Below are 16608 nucleotides of genomic sequence, written 5' to 3' on the forward strand. Positions count from 1 at the left end.
TGGACGCAATGCGGACATATTCCAATCCGCGTGATCGAAGCAGTCTTGAAGCGTGGATTCAGATTGGTCGACAGCGTTGAACAGACCTGAGCGCGGGAGCTTGTTGTTTTAGTTTCTGTTTGTAGGCTGGAATCAACAAAATGGAGTCGTGGTCAGCTTTTCCGAAAGGGGGGCGGGGAGGCCTTATATGCGTCGCGGAAATTAGTATAACAATGATCTAGGGTTTTTCCAGCCCTGGTAGCACAATCGATATGCTGATAGAATTTAGGGAGTTTTTTTTTAGATTACCTTGTTAAAATCCCAGCTACGATGAATGCAGCCTCAGGGTGTGTGGTTTCCAGTTTACAAAGAGTCAGATAAAGTTCGTTCAGGGCCATCGATGTGTCTGCTTGGGGGGAATATATACGCTGTGATTATGATTGAGAGAATTCCCTTGGTAGATAATGCGGTCGACATTTGATTGTGAGAGTTCTAGATCAGGTGAACAGAATGACTTGAGTTCCTTGTGTTGTTATGATGATCACACCACGTCTCGTTAATCAGAAGCATACCCCCGCCCCTCTTCTTACCAGAAAGATGTTTGTTTCTGTCGGCGCGATGCATGAAGAAACCAGCTGGCTGCACCGATCCGTTAGCGTCTCTTGAGTTACCATGTTTCCGTGAAGCAGAGCACGTTGCAATCCTGATGTCTCTCTGGAATGCTACCCGTGCTCGGATTTCATCAACCTTATTGTAAGAGACTGGACATTGGCGAGTAGTATGCTAGGGAGTGGAGCGCGATGTGCCGTCTCCGAAGCCTGACACGAGACGCCTCGTTTGCCCTTTTACGGCGTCGCACAGGGTCGCCGCTGGGATCAGATCATTGTATTGGGTGGAAGGCAAAACACTGGATCCGTTTCGCGGAAGTCATATTCCTGGTAGGAACGATGATGAGTTGACGTTAATCGTATATTCAGTAGTTCCTCCCGACTGTATGTAATGAAACTAAGAATTACCTGGGTACCAGTCGATGTAAGAAATAACACATAAAAAAACAAAATACTGCATATTTTCCAAGGAACGCGAAGCGAGGCGGCCATCTCTTTTCGGCGCCGGAAGAGATAGAAGCTGAGATAGAAGCTGTTACCAGTTATTAGACTTTCAATGAGAACGATGGATCTATAACTCACATTTCTACGTGTATTTGGTCAGGTCACCAAAAAAAAGTAACATATTGCAGCTTTAATTAATGCATCCACAAACATTTATTAGAAAAATAAACTGACTTGGCCTAGATGATATGTAACACGGCATTTGATTTTAAACCATTAGAAGTGGCCAACTATATGAGATTACATTTTTCTGATACATCTTTTTGTCTTTCACCTTGATGCTGAGGACCCTCTAAGGACCCTGGCAGACCCCATTTTGTAGTTCAGACAATTTACCTGGTGACTCTGTGCAGTAGAAAGATTGTCCTCTTGCTTTCAATGGTGATGTCTCTGCTGAGTTTGACCAGGCGCTCATGCTTGTCGTGTTTGGTGTCTAGCTCCTGCTGGAACACTGGCATGGTAGAAATATCTGATTAGTAGGCTATATAAGAATAGTTTGAAGATAAATACACAACGCAGAGGATGAGAGGACTAAAATTTTGAGTAGTAATGGTCAATAGGGATTGGCCATTGGCCCAGTTGTACGGCAGGGGCTTCTGATTGGTCAACCCAAGGCTAGGGTGGGGGGTTATAAATGGCATCTTGTTCCTTAGTTCTGTGGAGAAAAGCTGAGGACAGGGGAGACTGAACATCTACCTCCCAGTATTACATCTAGGATTTGTACTCCCTGAATAAACCTAGTTTTCTACCCCTGATTTGCTTTGGGGGTTGTGTTATTGAAGAATAACAGAAACTGCTAACAGCTACATCTCATTCTCTACCTACCACAACTATAATGTTATAATTAGTAGACTACATCTCATTCTACCACAACTATACATCGTATAATGTTCTTGAGTATACTACATCTCATTTCTACCACAACTATAATGTTATGATTAATAGTGAAGAGAGAGGTGAAGACAGGGGAGGGAGAAGGAGGAGTGAAGAGGAGGAGAAGGAGGAGTGGAATGGAGGTGGGAGGGAGAAGAGGAGCTGAAGAGGGGGAAGGGAGGAGGAGAGTGAAGGAGAGCGAGAGGGAAGAGGGGGAGGGAGAAGGAGAGAGAAGGAGAGGAGGAGGTGAAGAGGGGAGGGAGAAGGAGGAGTGGACTTTGGCTGAATGTAAATTCAGGTACCACAGAAATTTATCTAGTAGAGACCTTTGAATGCAGCCATCACAGGTGATGTCAGGTTAGCTCCTGTGTCGCAGTCATCTGTTTTCTGACTTGTCTTCAACTCCGAGGATACCCTTCACCTGAGTAGGGCGGCAGGTAGCCTAGTGGTTAGAGCGTTGGACTAGAAAGGTTGCAAGATCGAAACCCCGAGCTGACAAGGTAAAAATCTGCTGTTCTGCCCTGAAAAGGCAGTTAACCCACTTCCCCTGAACAAGGCAGTAACCCACTGTTCCCTGAACAAGGCAGTTAACCCACTGTTCCCTGACAAGGCAGTTAACCCACTGTTCCCCTGAACAAGGGCAGTTAACCCACTGTTCCCCTGAACAAGGCAGTTAACCCACTGTTCCCTGAACAAGGCAGTTAACCCACTGTCTCCCTGAACAAGGCAGTTAACCACACTGTTCCCTGAACAAGGCAGTTAACCACTGTTCCTCCCTGAACACAAGGCACGTTAACCCACTGTTCCCCCTAACAAGGCATGTAACCACTTTCCCCTGAACAAGGCAGTTAACCCACTGTTCCCCTGAACAAGGCAGTTAACCCACTGTTCCCCTGAACTAGGCACGTTAACCTCACTGTTCCCCTGAACAAGGCAGTTAACCCACTGTTCCCTGACAAGGCAGTTAACCACTTTCCCCTGAACAAGCAGTTAACCCACTGTTCCCCTGAACAAGGCCAGTTAACCCACTGTTCCCCTGAACAAGGCAGTTAACCCACTGTCCCCTGAACAAGGCAGTTTAACCCACTGTTCCCCTTGAAACAAGGCAGTTAACCCACTGTTCCCCTGAACAAGGCAGTTAACCACTGTTCCCCCTGAACAGGCAGCTTAACCCACTGTTCCCCTGAAACAAGGCAGTTTAACCCACTTTCCCCTGAACAGGCAGTTAACCCACTGTTCCTAGGTCGTCATTGAAAATAAGAATTTGTTCTCAACTGCCTTGCCAAGTTAAATAAAGGTTAAATTTAAAAAATTAAAAGGAGAGAGACAGGGACATTACAGATGAGACATCCATCACCTGAGGAGAGAGACAGGGACATTACAGATGAGGACGTCCTTCACCTGAGGAGAGAGACAGGGACATTACAGATGAGGACATCCTTCACCTGAGGAGAGAGACAGGACATTACAGATGAGGCGCTCCTTCACCTGCAGGAGAGGACAGGGGAGATTACAGATGAGGACATCCTTCACCTGAGGATGAGAGCACCAGGAGATTAACAGATGAGGACATCCTTCACCTGAGGAGAGAGACAGGGAGATTACAGATGAGGACATCCTTCACCTGAGGAGAGATGACAGGACATTACAGATGAGGACATCCTTCACCTGAGAGAGAGAGACAGGGACATTACAGATGAGGACACCACCTGAGATATCTACTGCAGCCCTCATCCTCCACATACAACACCCGTTCTGGCCAGTCACATTCTATTAAAGCGTCCCCAAATCACAACCACATGCCCTGGGTCACTTTTCAGTTCGCGTGCAGCTAGCGACTGGAACGAGCTGCAACAAACACTCAAACTGCGACAGTTTTATCTCAATCTCTACATTTAAAGACTCAATCATGGACACTCTTACAACAGTTGTGGCTGCTTTGAGTGATGTATTGTTGTCTTACCTTCTTGCCCTTTGTGTTGTTGTCTGTTCCCCGTAATGTTTGTTCTATGCTGTTGTGTTCTACCATTGTTGCTTCTGCTACCATGTTGTCTTGCTGCCTGTGTTGCTGCTCACCAGTGTGTTCTGCTACCATCTTGTTCTGCTGCCATGTTGTGCTGCCTACCATGTTTGTGCTACCATTTTTTCTCCTTGCCTGTTGTGTTTCTACCATGTTGTGTTGCTACCATGTTGTGTTGCTACATAGTTGTTCTGCTGCCATGTTGTGTGCTACCACTGTTGTGCTTGCTACCATGTTGTTCCTGCTGCCATGTTGTGCTGCTACCATGTTGTGCTGTGCCCATAGTTGTGTTGCTGTGACCATGTTGTGCTGCTACCATGTTGTGTTGCTACTATGTTGTGTTGCTACCATGTGTTATGCTGCCATTGTTGTTCTGCTGCCATGTTGTGTTGCTACCATGTTGTTCTGCTGCCATGTTGTGTTGCTACCATGTTGTTCTGCTGCTATGTTGTGTTTCTACCATGTTGTGTGCTACCATGTGTTGCTGCACCCATGTTGTGCTGCTACTCATTTGTGCGCTTGCCATGTTGTGCTTGCTACCATGTTGTGGCTGCCTGCCATGTTGTGTTGCTTACCATGTTGTCTGTCATGTTTTTGTTGCTACCATTGTTGTTCCAGTTTGTCATGTTGTGCTCGCCTACCATGTTGTGCTGTCTGCCAATGTCGTTGTCTACCATGTTCTGTTGTCCATGTTTGTGTTGCTACCATGTTGTCTGTCATGTTGTGTTGCTTGCCATGTTGTGTTGCTTACCTATGTTGTTCCAGTTGTGTTGCTACCATGTTGTGTTGTCATGTGTGTTGCTACCATGTTGTTGTCATGTTTGTTGCTACCATGTTGTTGTTTATGTTGTGTTGCTACCATGTTGTTGTCATGTGCTGTGTTGCTACCATGTGTTGTCCATGTTGTGTCTGCTACCATGTTGTTGCCATGTTGTGTTGCTACCATGTTGTTGCCATGTTGTTGTTGCTACCATGTTGTTGTCATTGTTGTGTTGCTACCAATGTTGCTTGTTTGTCATGTTGTGTTGCTAACCAGTTCGTTGTTCATGTTGTGTTGCTACCATGTTTGTGCTGCTTGCCAGATGTTTGGTTGTTGCTACATGTTATTGTCCATGTGTTTGCTACCATGTGGTGTCTGCATTGTTCGTGCTACCATGTTGTTGCCAATGTGTCTGTGTTGCTACCATGTTGTGCTGCTGCCATGTTGTGTTGCTACCATGTTGTTGCCATGTTGTTGTCATGTTGTGTTGCTACCATGTTGTGCTTCTGCCATGTTGTGTTGCTACCATGTTGTGCTTCTGCCATGTTGTGTTGCTACCATGTTGTTGTCATGTTGCTACCATGTTGTTGTCATGTTACCATGCTGTGTTGTCATATGTTGCTGCCATACTATGTTGTTGTCTTAGGTCTCTCTTTATGTGGTGTTGTGTTGTCTCTCTTGTGTTTTGTCCTACATTTTTATTTAATTTATTTATATTTTTAATCCCAGCTCCCGTCCCCGCAGGAGGCCATTTGCCTTTTGGTAGGTCGTCATTGTAAATGAGAATTTGTTCTTAACTGACTTGCCCAGTTAAATTAAGGTTAAATAAAATACCCTTCACCTGACGAGAAATATTACAGATGAAAGATTCATATTATATTTAAGTAATAAGGCACCTCGGGGGTTTGTGGTTTATGGCTAATATACCACGGCGAAGGACTGTTCTTAAGCACAACGCAACGTGGAGTGCCTGGATACAGCCCTTAGCTGTGGTATATTGGCCATATACACCACAACCCCCCGAGGAGCCTTATTGCTATTATAAACTGGTTACCAACGTAATTAAAAGACTAATATCCATGTTATATGGTCTGTTATAAACTGGGTGGCTCAAGCCCTGAATGCTGATTGGCTGACAGCCGTGGTATATCAGACCGCATACCACATGTATGACTAGGGTTGCAAAGGGTGGGAAACTTCTCAGAAATGTTCAATGGGAAGTTAATTCTTGGAATTTTGTTTAAATTCATCAAAAATGATAGTTTATAACAGGGAACCTTTTTCGTGGGATACACATAAGGCAATTCTAGGTCTTGTGGCATATTTTGGTTACACTATCCCCAATTCAATGGAATTGCAACCCTCTGCATGCACAGTGCATTCTTCCATCACATGTGCAGCTGATTCTCAAGATCTTGCACACGAATGAGATGCTATTGAGGCCACACTACTTCACTGTCTGAGCAAAGGACTACATGCTTTCTGGTAAGTTTTGATTACAGTGAATATATTTTATATAACATACATGATTTTTTGTTAACTAGTAAATAGTAGCCTACAGCAAAGTGGGTTTAAATAATTTATAACTTGTTAACAATTTCTGCTAGTTAGTTTGTGCTACCATGTGGGTTTTAGCTTGCTTGAGCCTGCTAACTGAGGAGTGTTAATTCACCTGTTTCCATACATGTTTCATTTTAAAACATGTATCTTACAAAAGGAGTTGTTTAATGTAACTGCTTAACTATTTTTCTGTACATGGAATTGTATTTGTTTTTTAAAAACAAATTTTCCCCTAATCTTTACAGGAAAATGCCACGGGCACTATCTGATGTGTGGAGACATTTCACTGCAGCTAATGAAGAAGGAAAAGCTTTGTACATTAGCAAATACTGTGCCAAATCATATGTGAAGAATGCAACAAAGATGCAGAATCATCTGGCCAAGTGCATAAAGTTCCCTCAGCGCTCACAACAAGTAGGGGCGGCAGGTAGCCTAGTGGTTAGAGCGTTGGACTAGTAACCGAAAGGTTGCAAGATTGAATCCCCGAGCTGACAAGGTAAAAATCTGTCATTCTGCCCCTGAACAAGGCAGTTAACCCACTGTTCCTAGGTCGTCATTGAATATAATAATTTGTTCTTAACTGACTTGCCTAGTTAAATAAAGGTGGAAAAAAATATATATTAAATGAGCTGGGATGATTTCCATCGCATCTCCCAATAATATTTTCAACATACATCTGTAAAATGATAGTCTAGAAACTAAAGCTTTGATTGTCTTCCTCTCAGGCTTCCATGTCTTCTCCCTGGACCTCCTCAATGTCCACCTCTTGTACATCAGACTTTGAGGCCTTATCTTCACTGTCACTTTCCAGCCTTGTTTAGGATGGCTCGTTGTCAGGCTCAAAAAGCCTCAAATTTGCCCGGATGGCCACCAATTTTTCAACCATTGTATTGGTCAGCCTGTTGCGTGCTTTGGTGTGGGTATTCCCAAACAAGGACCAGTTGCGCTCTGAGGCGGCTGATGTTGGTGGGATTTGGAGGATAGTGATGACACCATAGACCTTGTTGATCTCTGCACCAGACAGGATGCTCTTGCCAACATACTTGGGGTCCAACATGTACGCTGCGGCGTGTATGGGCTTCAGGCAGAAGTCTTCACGCTTTTTGATCTATTTCAGAACTGCAGTTTCCTCTGCTTGGAGCAACAGTAAAGTGGGCAGGGCAGTACGGATTTCTTCTCTTACTTATGCAAGCAGAGTCTGAACATCAGACAGGATGGCATTGTCTCCCACAATCTGTGCCATGGCTACTGCTATAGGTTTCAGGAGTTTCAGGCTGCTTACCACTCTCTCCCAAAATACATCATCCAGGAGGATCCTCTTGATGTGGCTGTCCATATCGGCAGACTGTGATATGGCCATTTCTTGGAGACTCCTTCCCCTCCAGGAGACTGTCAAACATGATGACAACACCACCCCAACGGGTGTTGCTGGGCAGCTTCAATGTGGTGCTCTTATTCTTCTCACTTTGCTTGGTGAGGTAGATTGCTGCTATTACTTGATGACCCTTCACATACCTAACCATTTCCTTGGCTCTCTTGTAGAGCGTATCCATTGTCACAAGTGCAAATACCTTTTGTGGTCCAAGGTCATTGATGACTGCCTTCAGCTCATCTGCAATGTAGAGACCGGTGTGTCTGTTGTCCCTTGTGTCTGTGCTCTTGTAGAATACTGGTTGAGGGGTGTAGATGATGTAGTTAATTATTCCTTGCCCCCGAACATTCGACCACCCATCAGAGATGATTGCAATGCAGTCTACTTTCTCTATGATTTGCTTGACCTTCACTTGAACTCTGTTGACCTCTTCATCCAGTAAATGAGTAGATAAATCATGTCTGGCTGGAGGGGTGTATGCTGGGCGAAGAACATTCAGTAATCTCTTCCAATACACATTGCCTGTGAGCATCAGAGGTGAACCAGAATACACAGCTCGAGCAAGACATTCATCAGCATTTCTCTGACTACGTTCCTCCATTGAGTCAAAAAGTCTTCTGATTCCAGGAGGACCATGAGTTGTTGCTATTGATAAGGTGTCTGATTCATCATTTTCACCTCAATTAGAAGTAGAGGGACTTTTGTCAGAGGTTGCTTTTTTTTAACCTTTCTTTAACCAGGTAGGCAAGTTGAGAAGAAGTTCTCATTTACAACTGCAACCTGGCCAAGATAAAGTAAAGCAGTTCGACACATACAACAACACAGAGTTACACATGGAGTAAAACAAACATACATTTACATTTACATTTAAGTCATTTAGCAGACGCTCTTATCCAGAGCGACTTACAAATTGGAAAGTTCATACATATTCATCCTGGTCCCCCCGTGGGGAATGAACCCACAACCCTGGCGTTGCAAGCGCCATGCTCTACCAACTGAGCCACACGGGACCATACAGTTAATAACACAGTAAAAATATATATTTACAGTGTGTGCAAATGGAGTAAGATAAGGGAGGTAAGGCAATAAGTAGGCCATAGTGGCGAAATAATTACAATTTAGCAATTAAGCACTGAAATGATAGATGTGCAGAACATGAATGTGCAAGTAGAGATACTGGGGTGCAAAGGAGAAGAAGAAAATAACAGTATGGGGGTGCGGTAGTTGGGTGGGTTATTTACTTGTTCTCAACTTACCTACCTGGTTAACATTTATTTTGACTGCTCTAATTACGTTGGTAACCAGTTTATAATAGCAATAAGGCACCTTGTGGGTTTGTGGTATATGGCCAATTTACCACAGCTAAGGGCTTGGGCTGTATCCAGGCACTCCGCGTTCTGTCGTGATTAAGAACAGCCCTTAGCCGTGGTATATTAGCCATATACTATTGATAAGGTATTGATATTGATATATATTAGCCATATACCACACCTCCTTGGGCCGTATTATTAAATATACCACAGCTTTCAGCATTCAGGGTTCAAACCACTAGGTTAATAATTTACATTATAAACGGTATTACAAAACATGTATTTGTACTGGTTTAATTACGTTGGTAAGCAGTTTATATTAGCAATAAGGCACCTCGGTAGTTTGTGGTATTTGACCAATATTCCACGGCTAAAGGCTGTATCCAGGCACTCCGCGTTGCGTCAGGGGTAAGAACAGCCATTAGCCGTGGTATATTGTTCATCTACCACACCCCATCGGGGCTTATTGCTTAAATATAGCGAGTGTAGGCTTTATAGAACAAACGTGATTAGCTAGCTAGCTATGTGAATTCCACATGTTGAGCTGCATTGATGCGAAATTAGGAGGCGTCTGCAGTTTTTGTCCTGTATCAAATCCAGAGCATAGCGACTTTACACATCATACATCATGTTAATAATGAATTTGGTTACCTTCCCGCTTGCTCATAGCTTCTATATTATCGTACAGGAATGTTCTTATTTTACGGTTACCTAGCTAGAAGCATTTGATTACAACCTGAAGTGACTGTTTATTTGTGATTGTGTGCAAGTTGAAGAAGCATGATACACATGTAAATCGCCTTAACCATTAGAGTTATTTTGAGTCATAAAATATATTTTCAGAAGAACAGAAGGATACGAGAAGAATACTGAAAAATCTTATACAATGTTTGCATTATTTTATATAATGTAGAATAGTAAACACAAAGCTTTGGTGTATTCTAATTTTCCGGCATTCCTAGGGGCACCCCATTATTTTGGAGCGATGCATTCTGGGAAATGTCGTTTCTTGTAGAAGAGACGTGTGTCCGTTATGATCAGGTTTTTTAATAAAAATATATTTGTCAACTTTTGTTCAAAATAGATAGGCTAGATAAGCATCATTGCCATTTGCCTATAGCCTATGTAATAAATCAGCCTATACTAACAAGATTCCCCGGCTTTGTAATACTTAGGTTCAGACTATAGAGCCCCAACATTACAGACACAGTATTAATAGGCCAGAAATAAAAGAATAATCCCTTATTTTTAGTTTTTATTTACAAATCTATTTTAGTCTACATGTCTGTTAAATAGTTAGTAGACTCACATAACAAAGCATGGACTTTGTAACCTCTATTATTGGACAGATCAGATTCTCTCCCTCTCTCTCTCTGTCTCTCTCTCTCTCTCAATTCAATTTAAGGGCTTTATTGGCATGGGAAACATATAATTACATTGAAAAAGCAAGTAAAATAGGTAATAAACAAAAGTGAAATAAACAATAAAAATAAACAGTAAACATGACACTCACAACATTTCCAAAATAATAAAGACATGTCATATGTCTATGTACTGTATTGTAATGATGTGCAAATAGTTCATGTACAAAAAGGGAAAGTAAAAACATAAATATGGGTTGTATTTACAATGGTGTTTGTTCTTCACTGGTTGCCCTTTTCTTGTGGCAACAGGTCACACATCTTGCTGCTGTGATGGCACACTGTGGTATTTCACCCAAAAGATATGGGAGTTTTTTGAAAATGGGGTTTGTTTTCGAATTCTTTGTGGGTCTGTGTAATCTGAGGGAAATGTGTGTCTCTAATATGGTCCTACATTTGGCAGGTTAGGAAGTGCAGCTCAGTCCCGAGGAAACCCGGCCAACTGTTTACGTGCCACCCGCCTGGTGCCGACTTGGAGTGCTGCTGTGCCTCCTTGTGGGCTGCACTGAACAGTGAATATAGATGCAGAGGAAGATGCCAGTTCAGTGGCACTGAACAGTGAATATAGATGCAGAGGAAGATGCCAGTTCAGTGGCACTGAGCAGTTATGGCAAAGCATTAAATCCATTTACTTTGATTTAACATGGTGCACAGAAGGCTTTCTTTTCTCTATGCCCAGTAAGCTTTCAAAATGTCAAATTATGTTATACACATTTTAATAGCGAATGTAGGCATATGCCTATAAAAACAGAGAGGAGATTTTGAGGACATAATAAGGTTATTTTTGTATTATATTAGCACACTGAGGCAGGGATGCGGGGAGAAGAACCACGTTAATCAGATGTCATGGGTCAAGTGCAAGTACAGATGATCACATGTAGCAACACCCTCAGGCACTCCAGGTAAGTACATGTACATACATGACAACGCTGTATTCTCGGGCTGTAGTCCAGAGAGGAAGAGGGAGACTCAACTCGAGGAAAACATGTGTCTCCCTCCAGCAGGTGGCGTTTTGTTGTTGTTTCACCGACCAAGCAAGGAGATTTTAAATGGATGTCAATGAGAGTTTCGAATTTGGTCAACAAAGAAATGAATGGGCTTATTTGCTACGTGAGGTTTATTTGATCGATTAGAGGTTTCTTATTGCTTAAGTTGTTACGAGTGTACTGCTATAAGTAGGACACGTGACATCCCGGCAAAAAACACATAGTTCCAGTCTGTATCACAACCGGCCGTGATCGGGAGTCCCATAGGGCTGCGCACAATTGGCCCAGCGTCGTCCGGGTTTGGACCGGGTAGGCCGTCATTGTAAATAATAATTTGTTCTTAACTGACTTGCCTAGTTAAATAAAGGTTTAAAAATATATATGTTGTCTCGTGATGGCTATGCATATTCATGATATGAGACTAGTAGCATAATATCTCTCTACATTGAATACAGGCGGTTAACGTCAAAAACCCGAATCAAATATTCAAAAATAGATTTACAATAATGAGATGTATCCACCAATTCAAAGAAAGGATAGACGGGGGCTAGACAGACTGCCGTGTCGCTTTGTGGACAACGATTGTTAGCGCGGAAGGGACAGGTATCTTGTCAGTATATCCATTATATTTGCATAGCCCAACGTTTTGTAACTAAAACGGGAGTTTCTACTGGACACATTCAGATAGGTCCCTCCCCGCTGTCTTCCGTTTAAGAAACATTTTGCTACGGAATGGCGTAATGAATAAGCCCCAGAGAGAGGGAGGGCGGAGAACACGGACGGCGCACACAGGGAAGGGTACTGAGCGAAACAGATGGTTAGTGCCTCGCTACAAAACCCCCGGAAGACTGGATTTATCGATATGCTGGGCTCGAACGCACCGACTTTCCTATTAAAGTGTAATATGAAGTAAACAACCGAATAGCTGTGATGAAATGATCGGGTCTTATGTCGTTGGTTTTCAGTTTCACTGTGTGGCGTTGTAGGCTGGGTTGGAGCTGTGTGTGTATCACATCCAAATGGATCAGTAGAAGGATGCGTGTAAACGATTGGATTTTAAGACCGTAACACGCTAACATTAGCCAACTGCACACATGGAGACTAAACACACGACTGCAGCCCTGACTACTCAGGACTTGGAGCGGGAAAGAGAAAGACAGTATTGTGAACTTTGTGGGAAACTGGAGAATCTCCTCAAGTGCGGCCGGTGTCGAAACTCGTTTTACTGCAGCAAGGCGCACCAGACGCAGCACTGGAAAACGCACAAGCTCATTTGTAAAGAATCTGTGGCGAAGTCGCAGGTTTCAAAAGAGACGCCTGCTGAACGTCAGGCACCGTCTGGGGATTGGGAGAAAGGACAGACACTACCGCAACAAAAGACCTGCGCTGCATCTCGGAGTGGAGAGACTATAATGAAAGGGTTCATAACAAACGCAGAGAGCGCGGTGTCCTCGGTCGATAAGCCAGGCTGGTCGAATAACCATACCAAACCCAACGGACAAACCACCACCCGGTCCACGACTCAGAAACTCGCCAGGGAGTACATCGTACCGTGTATGACTAAGCATGGGATATGTGTAGTTGACAACTTCCTCGGCGGGGAAACGGGGCTGGCCATCCTGGAGGACGTCAAAGTGCTGCATAAAACCGTGAAGTTTACCGACGGTCAGTTGGTCAGTCAGAAAAGTGACTCTATTAAAGACATTAGGGGAGATAAGATCACATGGATCGAGGGCCGAGAGTCCGGGTGTGAGAAGATCCGCTTCCTCATGAGCCATATGGATGATCTGGCCAGACATTGTAATGGTCAACTGGGAAACTTTACAATAAATGTAAGGACTAAAGTAAGTAGCCAGGTTAAATACATTTATAAACTTGGGTATAATCCTTGTCTTGGGCCATATTGGCCCAGCGTCATCCAGGTTTGGCCAGGGTAGGCTGTCACTGTAACTAAGGATTTGTTCTTAAGTGACTTGCCCAGTTCAATCAAGGTTAGATGTGAAATCCTATAGACAAGGCTGTGTCCCAAATGGCACCCTGTCCCCTACATTAAGCCCTATGGACCCTGGTCAAAAGCAGTCCACTAGAAAATAAGGTGACATTTGGTGTGGACTATAGGTGTGGTTACAACAGCATGACTGTGGGATTACATTTATGGATAAATGTCAGGAACATTTCTCCTGTTGAATGCTTCATATGTGATGGGGCTTTCCATAGGCCTGAGACACCATGTTACCTGTCTGTGTCTGTGGCCAGCCTGTAGATGTAATATAGTCGTAATATATTACACTTTTTCTTTGTTGTGCATTTTGCTATTTGCCTCATGGGCATGAGGGTCTCATGATACTTTGTTGACTACAAACTTTCTTTAGCGAACCGTGGGACCAACTATGTTTGTTCCCACACTGGGGACTGACTCTCTATTGGTTACACAGACTTTTGGCCTCCCATCCTATTCTAACCATCTCTCGCCGGCTTTGTGTTCATGTTACCTGATGAAATTGCTGTACAATATGATCTTGTTGCCATCTGATACACATTCAGATGTCATAAATTAGCAGTGCAGAGCTCTCCCTGTCCTCTGCTGTGCCTTGATCCTCACAAATAATCCTGATGGGCATCCGTCTGGTGTGTTCTCTAATGTTTTACAGCCTGTGTTCGTAATGGCTGCTCAGTGAAACGACCTGTCCTGATTTGTCATAAATGTCATGAGCAAGCCTTCCTTCATGAACTGGACTCTGTAAAATGGTATAGAATCAGCTTGATCCCCTCTGTCAAAGATGCTTGCACCTTCTTTTTTGATATTTTCAGTGGTATTGTTTGCAAACACGCCACCATAAAGAAAATGAGAATTAAAAACAGGTTCAGCCCCTGGTTCGACCGTGATCTGGCAGAGTTACTCCACCTCAAGAATTGCATTTGGCGAAAGGCTCGGCACACGTATACTCAGGCTGACTGGCTCTCGTTCAGGCAAATAGGAAATAAGTCCTCAGGCTATCCGGAAGACCAAAGCTAGTTACTTTAACTTCTCTAGGATAGGGGGCTGCATTTTCACATTTGGATGAAAAGCGTGCCCAGAGTAAACTGCCTCCTACTCTGTCCCAGATGCTAATATATGCATATTATTATTACTATTGGATAGACAACACTCTGAAGTTTCTAAAACTGTTTGAATCATGTCTGTGACTACAACAGAACTTATTTGGCAGGCAAAACCCTGGACAAACATTTAGAATATTTTTTTTTTGAGGTCACTCTCTTTTCAATGGGCTTTCATTGGGATTCCAGATTTCTAAGGGACCTTCCTGCAGTTCCTATCGCTTCCACTGGATGTCAACAGTCTTTAGAAATTGGTTGAGGTTTTTCCTTTGAGAAATGAAGAAGTAGCCATGTTCAGAATGAGGCTCCAGTGAAGTGTACTGTTTGTTAGAGGCGCGTGCCCAGAAAGCATGCTACACATTGTTTTCCTCCGGTATTGAACACAGATCATCCCGTCTTCAATTTTATCGATGATTTACGTAAAAAAATACCTAAAGTTGTATTACAAAAGTAGTATGAGATGTTTGGACAAAGCTTACAGGTAACTTTTGAGATATTTTGTAGTCACGTTGTGCAAGTTGGAACTGGTGTTTTTCTGGATCAAACGCGCCAAAGAAATTGACATTTTGGATATATATCGACGTATTTAATCGAACAAAAGGACCATTTGTGATGTTTATGGGACATATTGGAGGGCCAACAGAAGAAGCTCGTCAAAGGTAAGGCATGAATTATATCTTTNTGTGCGTTCCTGGTGTAACTCGGGCAGTTGTTGGCATCCTGTACCTGTCCCGCAGGTGTGATGTTCGGATGTACCGATCCTGTGCAGGTGTTGTTACAAGTGGTCTGCCACTGCGAGGATGATCAGCTGTCCACCCTGTCTCCCTGTAGCTCTGTCTTAGGCGTCTCACAGTACGGACATTGCAATTTATTGCCCTGGCCACATCTGCAGTCCTCATGCCTCCTTGCAGCATGCCTAAGGCACATTCACGCAGATGAGCAGGGACCCTGGGCATCTTTCTTTTGGTGTTTTTCAGAGTCTTTAGAAAGGCCTCTTTAGTGTCCTAAGTTTTCATAACTGTGACCTTAATATCCTACCTTCTGTAAGCTGTTAGTGTCTTAACGACTGTTCCACATGTGCATGTTCATTTATTGTTATGCTTCATTGAACAAGCATGGGAAACAGTGTTTAACCTCTTTCAGCTAGGGGGCAGAATTTTTATTTGGAAAAATAACGTTCCCAAAGTAAACAGACTATTTCTCAGGTCCAGATGCTAGAATATGCATATAATTGACAGATTAGGATAGAAAACACTCTAAAGTTTCCAAAACTGTCAAATATTGTCTGTGAGTATAACAGAACTGATTTTGCAGGCGAAAACCTGAGGAAAACCAACCCGGGAGTGCCTTTTATTTGGAAATATCCCTGTTCCATTGCCTGCCCCTCCTCCATTGTAAGCCTATCCTCCATTTAAAGGGGTATCAACCAGATTCCTTTTCCAATGGCTTCCTCAGGCTGTGACCAGGCTTTAGACATAGTTTCAAGCTTTTATTTTGAAAAATGAGCGAGATTTTTCAAAACGCGTCAGGTGTCCTTTGATTAGTTCCTGCGCGCGAGAGATGTAGCTCGACATTTTCTTCTCTGTAGTATTGAATAGGTTACCGTCCGGTTGAAATATTATCGATTATGTATGTTAAAAACAACCTGAGGATTGATTATAAAAAACGTTTGACATGTTTCTACGAATATTACGGATACTTTTTGGAATTTTCGTCCGCCTTTCAGGACCGGAACGAGCCTGTATGGTTTTCTGAATATAACGCGCAAACCAAATGGCGTTTTTTGGTTATAAAACTAATCTTTATCGAACAAAAATAACATTTATTGTGTAACTGGGAGTCTCGTGAGTGCAAACATCCGAAGATTATCAAAGGTAAGCGATTAATTTTATTGCTTTTCTGACTTTCGTGACCAAGCTAATTTGCGGCTAGATGTTCTTACTGTTTTGTCTAGTGCTTGATAAACTCACAAACGCTTGGATTGCTTTAGCTGTAAAGCATATTTTCAAAATCAAAACAAGTTAACTTCTAGTTCCTCCCAAACCCGGATCCGGGAGCACCCCCCACAGTAAAAAAGCTGACTAGCATAGCCTAGCATAGCGTCACAAGTAAATAC

The 16608-nt window shown here is 43.1% G+C and overlaps 1 protein-coding gene and 1 long non-coding RNA gene across 2 annotated transcripts in view; one reads left to right on the forward strand and one right to left on the reverse strand.

Annotated features, from left to right (window-relative positions):
• Positions 1-1514: 1514 nt before the first annotated feature.
• Positions 1515-9777, reverse strand: LOC112074834 (uncharacterized). The gene is made up of 3 exons (XR_002894852.2): positions 9638-9777; positions 2291-2385; positions 1515-1542 (listed from the first exon to the last, which is right to left on the reverse strand). It is a non-coding gene; the product is annotated as an uncharacterized lncRNA (long non-coding RNA).
• Positions 9778-12113: 2336 nt separating this feature from the next.
• Positions 12114-16608, forward strand: part of LOC112074833 (egl nine homolog 1-like) — a 12334-nt gene continuing 7839 nt past the window's right edge. Inside the window, exon 1 of the mRNA XM_070440693.1 lies at positions 12114-13237. Coding sequence (XP_070296794.1) covers positions 12488-13237 — 750 coding nt within the window. The 5' untranslated portion in view covers positions 12114-12487. The remainder of the gene's footprint in view (positions 13238-16608) is intronic.

Source organism: Salvelinus sp. IW2-2015, unplaced genomic scaffold (genome assembly GCF_002910315.2).
Source record: "Salvelinus sp. IW2-2015 unplaced genomic scaffold, ASM291031v2 Un_scaffold2841, whole genome shotgun sequence".
NCBI classification, from domain to species: domain Eukaryota; kingdom Metazoa; phylum Chordata; class Actinopteri; order Salmoniformes; family Salmonidae; genus Salvelinus; species Salvelinus sp. IW2-2015.